The 11,213-nt window shown below is 36.5% G+C and overlaps 1 protein-coding gene across 4 annotated transcripts in view; it reads left to right on the top strand.

Annotated features, from left to right (window-relative positions):
- nos1 (nitric oxide synthase 1 (neuronal)) overlaps positions 1-10,482 on the top strand; it is a 68,659-nt gene extending 58,177 nt beyond the window's left edge. For 2 of the 4 annotated variants that reach the window (XM_056254742.1, XM_056254743.1), the window contains exons 22-29: positions 1,068-1,237; positions 3,380-3,590; positions 6,541-6,628; positions 6,726-6,847; positions 7,317-7,465; positions 8,636-8,830; positions 8,992-9,110; positions 10,348-10,482. In XM_056254742.1, the coding sequence (XP_056110717.1) occupies positions 1,068-1,237; positions 3,380-3,590; positions 6,541-6,628; positions 6,726-6,847; positions 7,317-7,465; positions 8,636-8,830; positions 8,992-9,110; positions 10,348-10,363 (1,070 nt within the window). In that variant the 3' untranslated portion in view covers positions 10,364-10,482. Of the gene's footprint in view, positions 1-1,067; positions 1,238-3,379; positions 3,591-6,540; positions 6,629-6,725; positions 6,848-7,316; positions 7,466-8,635; positions 8,831-8,991; positions 9,115-10,347 lie in introns of those variants that run through there. The other 2 variants (XM_056254744.1, XM_056254745.1) reach the window with 1 other exon arrangement.
- Positions 10,483-11,213: the final 731 nt, after the last annotated feature.

An 11,213-nucleotide genomic window follows, 5' to 3' on the forward strand; every position in this document is an offset into this window, starting at 1 on the left:
TCATACTGTCCCTATTAATATGGCTTTGAAGTACAGTAATAAGCATCCAGAGCAATATTTCTTTAAAAAAAAAACATTTGCTCTGTTTATGCATAAGGCACAATAACATGGAAATGAAAGGATGCCCCTTTTTTTAAGGTGTTAAAGAGATACTATGTGTATCTCTATCATATAGGACCTACTTATCAGTGTCTTTTAAAAGGCTTAGCTCAAGTGAGATTCCTCACCCTTCCTTGTTGAGAAATATGTCAGGATGACTGATAACTGGCCAGTGACCTTTACAGAGGGAATACGAGGTTGCTGCAACTCTTTCTCCTTGATCTGACAATCATTACAGATGTGTTCGCATTGAAGCCTGCATTATTGTGCACAAAAGAGTTATTTTAACAAAAGTAGGTGCCTTGGACGCATTATCAAGACTTACAAATGAAAACTCTGTCATCATTTACTCATCCACATGTCCTTCTAACCCCATTTGACGTTCTTTCTTCTATGGAATACAAATGGAAAAGGCTTTGGGTCTCAAAAAAGCACCATGAAATAAGTCTAAATTACCTGTACGCTATATTCAAAGTCCTTCTGAAGGCATATAATAGTTTAATGTGTGGGGGGAAAAGCTCAAATTTAAGACATTGTTTGCTTAAATTTTCCCCTCCACCATAACTCTCAAATCTCATTTGCATTTGTGAATATCTGAATGTCACATTAAGTTAGTCGTCAGTGAGACCACAGAAGGCGGCAAGGTTTTCAGCAAATAAAGACTTAAATTGTAGTGTTTTCCTCACACAAACCTTTGGTCAAATACAGTGCACACGTCATAGTTTTATTTTTGGAGCTTGATATCAATGCATGTTGCCTTCATATTTTTACTGTATGGAGAAAGAGTCATACAGGTTTGGAACAACATGGGTAAATAATGACAGAATATTCCTTTTTGGGTGAACTATCCGTTTAAGTATTGCAGTACTCAGTGTGAAGTGTCTGCTGCTAGTCTAAATCAGGATTAAATGAATAAACTTGGTCACATCTGCATTCTTAACCAATCTGAACCTCTTCATCTTCTGCAGGTGTGATAAGCAACTGGACGGATGAGAGTCGTATTCCACCCTGTACCATCTATCAGGCTTTCAAATACTTCCTGGACATAACCACCCCTCCTAGTCCTCAACTATTGCAACAGTTTGCTCCTCTAGTGACTAATGAGAAACAGAGAAAGAGACTAGAGGTGCTCAGCAAGGTAAGAAAACACCGCATGCCTGCACACACGCTTGTGCGCTTCTCTAATTATCATGCAAGACATTTATTTGCATCAATACTAAAGCTCAGTAATGATCTAAAACCCATTTTCATACAACTCTTCCGTATTAGACAAAAGGCGTCACGTCTCCTCTCCACATGTGTCCCTGCCTTTTCCGCCTCAAATCGGCAGTCATTTTCTCAGTTTGATAACTTATTACCTCTGAAAATCAACCCCCTCCTCCCCACTTCCTTTTTTTCCCCTTGCTCTCTCAGTGTCAAAATGAAGACAAGGAAATATTTCTCTTTCATTGCTTCCCACTGAAACAATTTTTCGATATGTTTCTAAAAATGGCTGCTTAGTTAGTGAGTCATCCATTCTGGTTCAAATGAGTGAACCAGAGGAGAAAGACAAAGGGTTCACGTCAATGAGGATGGCAACTCCCCACAGTGTCTCTGTGCCTGACTGAAATAAACATACAATTTACTTCTGTATATTTTGATATCATTTATTTGGAATACACTAGCGAAGATTTGGGGTTGGTAAGATTTATGAATGTTTTTGAGAAAGTCTCTTAGGGTGTATTCACACCAGGAAAGTCCGATAGGTCACCCGCTTTGGTCCGGACCAAATAATTTTTTTTGTTGGTTTTTTTTGTACGGTTCGCTTTCACACTGCTCTTTTTGCAAGTGAACCAAAATTTGTAAACAAAACCACACGTGTGCTAAGGTCGTCCATTCATTGGACAAGGATTCTCAAGTAGGGAAATCAGGAAGTGCAAAAAAGGCTCAGCATGGAGATATTTCGTACTGCAATTTTTGTTATTTTACTAATTTTGTGTTATTCTGTACAAACGCAATATGAAGAAACTGCGCAGAAGACGGATAAGGTATAAAGTTTTCATTCATAGAGAGGGGCTATGTTCACACATTCAAATAATGATATTCTTATTGTATATTCTGCTAACAAGTGCTGTCAATGTTAACGCTTGCGATTAAGTTTGTCCAGTTTAACGCAGCATCATCCTTGTATTGTAACTATCGTTACATTATATGAACTGCAAAAGCTTTTTTTGCATCTATGCGCGATTAGACTAAAGAGAACGTTCTGTATGTGAATGTCCTGATGCACACACTCATTCATTCATTCCATTCCAATGATGCACACACGACGCGCAGAAAGACACGCAACAGTATCGTGTGGCCAGACAGCGCGTATTAAACAACAATAACACAAACCATTATGCCAAAATCTCCGACTACGGAAGCCTGTTAACTCAAAGGCGCAGTGCTTTCTTGCAATTGGGTCGGTTCATGTTCACACCGTAAACGAACCGTACCAGAGTTCGTTTGGAACCGTACCGAGACCACCTCTTCAGCTGGGTCTCGGTTCGGTTGTTTGGTCCGCACCCGAGTTCGATTGCTGTATTCACACCTGCCCAAAAGGTCCGCACCAAGGGGGGAAACGAACTAGAGTTCGATTCAATCGAACCAAACAAGGCAGGTGTGAATACACCCTTATACTCACCAAGCTGCATTTATTTGATCAAAAATATGTAATATATTTAATGCATCCTTGCTGAATAAAAGTAACAGTTTCATATAAAAAATGACTGACAACCCTTGTCTTTCCCATTGAGTTTTCTGCATCTAGTTTAATTATCACAGTGTTCAGTTCTGTCTCACACTGTTTCTAAAACTCATTATTTGCTATCAAAAACAAGGCAATAATGGTAGAGTTTGTATGAACTAAGTTTTTGGTCCCTTTTTTGTAGCTTGACAGCTCTAGTAAAAAAACCTTTTATTGTATAAAAAAGAACATTAATTGATAATTTATGTTCAAAATATCACATGCTGTAGATTAGGAGTGACATGATGGTAAATACATTGTGTCAGAACTCTCTCTTTAAAAAGAGAGATCTGAAAAAGCCCTTTCTGGCTCTGTTTTACACTCTCATGACTAACACTTTTATGCAAATTACAACGTTGACAGTTTTTTTTTTTTTTACTCGCTTCTTGTCAGTTCACGGCTTGCAGAATGTTTTGAACGTTTGCCACTCACCCAGAGCTCATGTGCCAAACCAGAGCTACTGAGAACATCATCATGTTGATGTCATGTGCTTCATTCGGTGTGTCTCCTCAGGGTTTGCAGGAGTATGAGGAGTGGAAGTGGAACAATAACCCCACTATAGTGGAGGTGTTGGAGGAGTTCCCGTCCCTCCAGATCCCCTCCACCCTTCTCTTGACCCAGCTACCCCTCCTACAGCCACGGTACTACTCCATCAGCTCCTCTCCAGACCTCCATCCAGGAGAGATCCACCTCACTGTGGCAGTGGTGTCCTATCGGCCCAAAGGTAAAAAACAAACAAAAAACATGCGTTTCAGCTTAATATCAGCACTGTAAAAAAAAAATGGGTAACGCTTCCTTTTACAGTACAGTACTTACGTGTACTTACCTAGAAAGTACTGGCTAATATAAGGTAAGTACATGGGTTAGGGGTAGGTTCAGGGTTAGTACCTAGTTATTACCCAGTAATTGTAATTACTATAATAAGTACATAGTATGTACATGGGTAACAGGACTGTAAAAGGAAGCGTTACCAAAAAATGTTTATAATTTTTACAGGGGGGAAAAAAACAGTAAAAATACTACAACAAAAACCTGTTAATTGGTTAGCTGCAAGTTACCTTGCCATATATGGTGAAAATATGTAATGCAATCAGTGTTTGGGGGTAATGCATTACAAGTAACAGGAGTTACATAATCAGATTATTTTTTTAAGTAACGAGTAAAGTAACACATTACTTTTAAATTTACAACATAAATAATGCAAGTTACTTTGTTTTCCCATTTGTTGACCTACACCTCTCCTGTCCCCATGTTGAGAGAAAACGGGAGTAAGTGCAGAGGCGTTGTGTGCGCTGTGTGTGAACATGATGGTTATTGTAGTTCTAGACTAAATGTGAGCAGGCATTTATATCTCACTGGCACAAAAACAAATTCAGTATTTCTCAAAATGCATAAAAACAGTGAAATGCAAACTCGGAGTTTTATACTTTATGCATTTCATCTCACAGACAGACAGATAGAGTGTAGATAGACATAGGACAGATGGATGGGTAGACAGACTGATTTGTTTCTGACATTCAATGATCTAATTCAACCAGACTAATATGCAAAATTGACTTAGATGAACATAAACATTTTTATTGCTAAATTAAGAGTGTTGTTCTTCTTCTCCTGCATCCTATTCTTATGCAATCCAGAATGGCAGCACAGCTGAAAGGTTTGTTTGAGCTGCGTCCTCTACTGTACAGGCGTGGATTTGCATTTCCTTCAGCCTGAGCTTGTTCATTTCACTTTTAGTGTAAAAAGGCCTTTACATTTGCCAATGTTTTTTAATGTAAAAATAACAAGCTAGCCCAGCCCAGGTGAGAAAAAGTAATGTAATGCATTACTTTGCATAAAAAGTAACACAATTAGTTAATTTTTTTTCGGGATTAACACAATATTGTAATGCATTATTTTTAAACAGAAAATTTCTCTAACACTGAATGCAATATATTTTATTTATAAGATATATTTATATATTTTACTGTAAAAACAACTTTCAAATGTATGTTTTTGCAAGCAAAAACTGAATTACTATATAATTGACTGTAATAATAATAATGAAAAACAGTTCAAATTCCTTACTTTACTTTCCAGCTGGGATCAGATTATATATACACAATGCCTAATAGAACGTTCAATAAGACAAATGAAGATCCACCTCTATGCTCCTCATGCCAGAGTCCAGTATCTCTTAAACATATTTTTATTAAATTGTAACTCTGCAAACTCTTTGGAATCCATTTTAGTTTTTTTAATCAAAGCGAATTTTAAAAACTATATGCAGTAGGTTTTTAAATGGCTGTTTTATAGTTTAACTTGCTACTCACCATGAAAATATCCAAGGAAGCTGGCATGGTGTTAAAACACTAATAACTTAATAACAGCTGGTTGGTTGGTTGGTTGGTTAGTGTCTCATGTGTTGCACTGACTGATGGTGTTTCTGTCTTTGATTGCATGACACTGTGAACATTTATATACACTTTTTATGAAATCGGATTCATCATGTGGTTTTCTGTTTTACCACCTGTATTATTATGGTGGTTAACCACAGCTGCAGTTTTTATCGTAAATTCAACAGGATATTTTTAGAGTGAGATGTAAAACTACTTCTAAAATTATAAATAATACAATAATTGATGTACAGTGTATATATACTCTGCATCAGCTTTTGTCTAATTTGATTATAATTCATAAAATTCCATATATATTCCATCCATATATTTTGGATGAATATGATGAGAAATGTTTGAGTTCATTTTCAGATATCTTGAGATTGCAGATTTTGTTATCTTGGCCGATCTGAACACAGCAGGCATTAGCAAACTCATATTAAATTGTGTAATAAACAGTATAGTTTATTAATATCATATTTAATATATATTAAAAACATTTTTATATCAATATGTAGAGATAAACTGATGAAATAAGTGATTCAAGCAGTCTTTTTGATGAAAGCTAATGTTCACCAGAAACACTTTTGAGATGCATGTTTGTACCAGGTGTCAACAGTAATGTATCTCAGCTGATCACTTTAACACCAGATGTTCAAAGCATGGCGTAAACAGGACCTGATGTTATGTTTAACCAATGCAATCCACTTCACAGTGTTAAACGTTCCCAGTGCTTCTTCGTCACTCATTTCAAACTGTGAGTGTCACACTAAACAGCCTCTCACTTTCAATAGTTATAATGACATACGGCCTGAAAACTCGCATTTCCACAACAGCAGTATCGTATGAATAATTGGGTGCTTAATAAGAGACTATGAACTTAATTAGCAATTTGACTGAAGTGCCTAATGAATTGTGAATAATCTGTATTGTCAGAAGAGAAACCAGGCTGATTGTCTGTGGTATTAGACTGCTTATCTAATAACTGCTCGTTTATTTTAAAGATGGGGACTACAGTGCATCAAAATTAAAAGATCAAATTAATTCTAGATCTGCTCATTTGCTGTTAAGCCTTTTTTCTAACATGCGCAAAAGAGAAACCGTGATCTAATCTCTTTTCCACATTTTTAATGCATTGTAAACATGTAATTATGTGCATAATGGCGTAATTGGCGGTTAAAATATAGCAATTTCACTCCATTTGAAGTGATGTCAGCCCTGTGCAGTCCTGAATTGCTAGGCGCTAGATCAGTGTCGGAGGGTGTCAGGTTAAAGGATTATGCGTTTTATTCCGGATAGATGGAGAGGGTCCCGTACACCATGGAGTGTGTTCCTCCTGGCTCAACAGCTTGGAAGAAGAAGATACGGTGCCGTGCTTTGTCAGAGGGTAAAGCGTTTATACACTTCTCAAATATGTCCACTGAGGGGAGTTTTCCTGTGGATGATGACATTTCTGGATGAAATCATACAATTTTGTGTTTCAGGGCTCCATCGTTCCGTATGCCAAAAGACAGCCAGGTTCCGTGTATCCTGATTGGCCCAGGCACTGGAATTGCACCATTCAGAAGCTTCTGGCAGCAGAGACTGTATGATGTTGAAAATAAGGGTAGGCTTCTGCTTGCTTCCAAGTCCAAATCGTGCTTCTAAATGTACAGTTCTGATAAAGAAAAGCATCTTTTGTTTGAGTGATTTGTTAATTTGTTATTTAATAAATGATCAAGTGGGACTTTTAACATTTTATAAGTGTTCTAATTTTTGTAGAACATTTATTTATTTTTAATACAAACTCAGATTTTAATTTCCTGAGAAAGGTCTAGCATTGTTTGGTTAATTTGATATATAATGCAGTGACATTCCATCATTTTTTGTATAGTAAAATTAAATAAAAAAGTTAATCATTTATCTATTTTTGTTTTTTTATTTATTTTTTTAACACAATTTTGTTAAAAATGTAATAATTTATTTATAATTTTAGAATTCATTGATAATTTGCATGCAATTAACATAATTATGTATGATTAATATACTTTGGTGTCATTGAGTTAACTTAATTTTGGCATGTTTTAATTCACCAGGAATCAAGGCATGCCCAATGATCTTGGTTTTCGGTTGTCGGCAGTCACAGATTGACCACATTTACAAGGAAGAGACCATCCAGGCGAAGAACAAGGAAGTGTTTAAAGAGCTTTTCACCGCATACTCCAGAGAGCCTGGGAGACCAAAGGTTAGAATATGATGCCTTGGAAAATATCACTGAGGATGTTTCAAATCCATTTATACTCCAGCATTAGTGAAGGTTTTGCTAGATTGCCCATGTGAATCATAGAGATCAATGTGAAAATGAAAATTGACCTTTTTGAAAATAAATCTCAGATTTTTCCTTTTTGTTTTTTATTCAGTGAGCAAAGTAAAGGCTTTCTGACTGATCAAATAACAGTGGAATAAATCTTCTTACCCTCAAATAACAGTGGAATAAATTACTCTCCCTCATGTCGTTCCAAACCCGTAAGACTTTTGTTCATCTTCGCAACACATATGATCTTTTTGATGAAATCTAAGAGCTTTCTGTCCCTCCATTGACAGCTACGCAACTACCACTTTGATGCCTCAAAAACTTCATAAAGAGATCATAAAACTAATCCATATGAATCGAGCGGGTTAGTCCAAATTTTCTGAAGGGACTCGATCGCTTTATTTGATGAACAGATTAAATTTAGTCTTTTATTTACATATAAACATTCATCAACTCACACATCAGTTGTGGTAAACAGAAGCTCAAGCCAATGAGGTTCATTCTCGTGTTACGCATCATGTTTGAGCTTCCGCAAGAACCAATGAGGTTCATTCTCGTGTTACGCATCATGTTTGAGCTTCCGCAAGAACCAATGAGGTTCATTCTCGTGTTACGCAGCATGTTTGAGCTTCCTCAAGAACCAATGAGGTTCATTCTCGTGTTACGCATCATGTTTGAGCTTCAGCAAGAACCAATAAGGTTTGTTCACGCGTGTCAAGCAGATTCGGTTGAGCTTCTGTTTATGTTTTCTGATCAATATATAATAATATGATATGATAATCTGTTCATCGTATAAAGTAATCGAGTCTCTTCAGAAAATTTGGACTAAACCGTAAAACGAATCCATATGAATCGAGCGATCTTTATGAACTTTTTCATAAAGTTGTGTAGCCGTCAATGGAGGGACAGAAAGCTCTCAGATTTCATAAAGATCTTCATTTGTGTTCTGAAGATGAACAAGACGACATGAGGGTGAGTAATTAATGTCAGGATTTTCATTTTTGGGTGAACTAACCCTTTAAAAGTGACTGGTCTGTGCAACCCCTAGTTCATAGATGTCCATTTAGTCCCTTACCTCACAATTTCGTATTCTTTTCTCAGAAATACGTCCAGGATGTGCTTCGCGAGCAGCTGTCTGAAACAGTGTACAAGTATCTGAGAGAAGAAGGAGGACATATCTACGTCTGCGGGGACGTCACCATGGCTGGAGACGTACTGAAAACAGTCCAGCAGATCTTCAAACTGCACGGCAACATGTCCCTGGAGGACGCCGGCTTCTATATCAGCAAACTAAGGGTTAGATCCCACATTTATCTAAACTTCACACTATAGTTAATGGTGCTATTCAGCCATTTATTTCAAACTGACCTTTTGTGTGCAAAGGTAAATCAAGTACAAGGTCATCTGAGAAGTTCCAGTTACTTTTTCAAACTGTTTTCTCCTCTTTCTCGTTGAAGGATGAGAATCGATACCACGAGGACATTTTCGGTGTGACCCTGCGCACTTACGAGGTCACCAACCGTCTAAGGTCGGAGTCTATTGCTTTCATCGAAGAGAGCAAGAAAGACACAGATGAGTAAGTCCCGTCCGCTTATTCTCTATCCGTCCTCCTCTCTCCTCGAGTTGCCTTGGGTTATCCATGCTTGTGTTGTGTAGATTACTGTAGATACTGCCTCTGGACCAGCATCACTGAATGCCAGCGGTAACCATAGAGACGGAGGCTGAGAAGAGGCTGCAGAGTAACAGGATTAGCGAGAAGAGAGTGGCTGTGCTATTCTCTGTTTGTGCTCTTACAGATAAGAGCTTGTTCATCGCACACTTGCCGTGAGAAGTGCTTTAACCGTAGCGTGCTTAACTGGCCTTTTCACCGCATGGCCACCGTAGTTCCTGTGAGAGGTGTCGCTTATTTAGATGTTTTATGATGAAATCCTTGAGTTGGAGGACGAATCTCTCGCCATGTGTCATCTGGTACTCTGTTGGACAGTGCGCAAAACAATAAATCAATATATCACAACATAATTATACACGAGTATGAAACGTTGCAATTGATTTAATGAAGCATAAAAGGTGTTTATTATTCAAATGACTTTCATCAAATGCAGATTAATTAATCAAATGAATCACAGTTACAGGCCACATTTTCTTATGTAAAATGAAAAAAGGCATGAAATATAAACTAACATTCAAAACTTTGATTTTTAAAATGTTTTAGAAGTTTATTCTGCATTTATTTGATAAAATACAGTAAAAACAGTAATATTGTGAAATATTATTAACATTTTAAATAACTGTTTTATATTTGAATATATTTTAAAATACAATTTATTCCTGTGATGCAAAGTTGTATTTTCAGCATCATTACTCCAGTCTTCAGTGTCACATGATCCTTCAGAAATCATTCTAATACGCTGATTTGCTGCTCAGGAAACATGTCTTATTATAAAAAAAGTTTTCAAACAATGTAAAAGTCACTTTTGATCAATTCATTGCATCTTTGCTGACTAAAAGTATGTATTTCTTTCTTTCAATGAAAAAAACATCGTAGTGACCACAAATTTTTGAACGGTAGTGAATATCACAAACTCAATAATGCACTCAATAACTAAAAATACAGTGAATTGTGAGCATATGTAAGTTGTGGAATACATTTATGTGTTTGTGCAAATATTTAATTGCAGCATGATGCATTTAATTATTATTAATAAAAATATAAATCTATGAATTTAATATTTTGTGATTGATATATATACTGTATGCACACCCTCCCCTTTTTTTCTCTCTTTTTTAAAATCTTTAATTTCTTTCTTTTACAGGGTGTTTTGCTCCTAGTCTCATTATCAGTCCATATCACTGGTTTTTGCTCATAATCAGCCAACCAGAAGCATGATGGGACACCAAGATTGATTCGGGAAAACTGTGCCAAGTTTGTCTTTTTTTTTTCTTTTTTTTTTAAAGGTTTCTTTTCTTTTAAATGGAATATTTCATTTTCTTTGCTAGGTCTTGTTTGATGTGCTTATCTATGATCAAAATCTGCATTAATCCAACTACCTTTCACTTGAATTTCTGAATGCACTTTTGTGTGTGTCGTTATGCTTTGTCCTCAATAATGGGCTGCGCGCACTTAGAACATGGCCTGCCTTTTTAACGTGTAAGCAAAATCAGTGGCTTTCCTGATGTACAAACATGCGTAGATATTGACTTTACCATTCAGAGATGGGAAGCATTTGGTTTGGTTAGTGAGTCTCGAGGTTATTACGCACATTACGAGCTGTTTTCATTAAACACCAAGTCTCTGTCCATGCTAAAAAGAGAGGATGTGCTAGCATTTACTAAGGGTGAGTCATCTTTAAAAGAGCCAAACACAGACCAAGAGATAAACAGTGAAAACATACCCAGTTCGCTTTGCATTCACACTGTCCTTGACCTTAAAAGTGGGCTCAGATGGTCCATATTAGTTCATTTTGGTTTTGAAAGAGTCAATTATATTATCAGTTATATCAATTATCATATTAATTTGTCTCCTCTTCTTCATCATAATGATATATTCAATTTAATATTATTATTTTGGTAAAACTTTACAATAAGGTCCCATTAGCTAATGTTAGTTAATGCAATGCACGTTACAGTATTTATTAATCTTTGTTAACGTTAGTTATCAAAAATACAATTGCTAATTGTC

Source organism: Rhinichthys klamathensis, unplaced genomic scaffold (genome assembly GCF_029890125.1).
Source record: "Rhinichthys klamathensis goyatoka isolate OS25496 unplaced genomic scaffold, OSU_Roscu_1.1 h1tg000114l_1, whole genome shotgun sequence".
Classification (NCBI taxonomy): domain Eukaryota; kingdom Metazoa; phylum Chordata; class Actinopteri; order Cypriniformes; family Leuciscidae; genus Rhinichthys; species Rhinichthys klamathensis.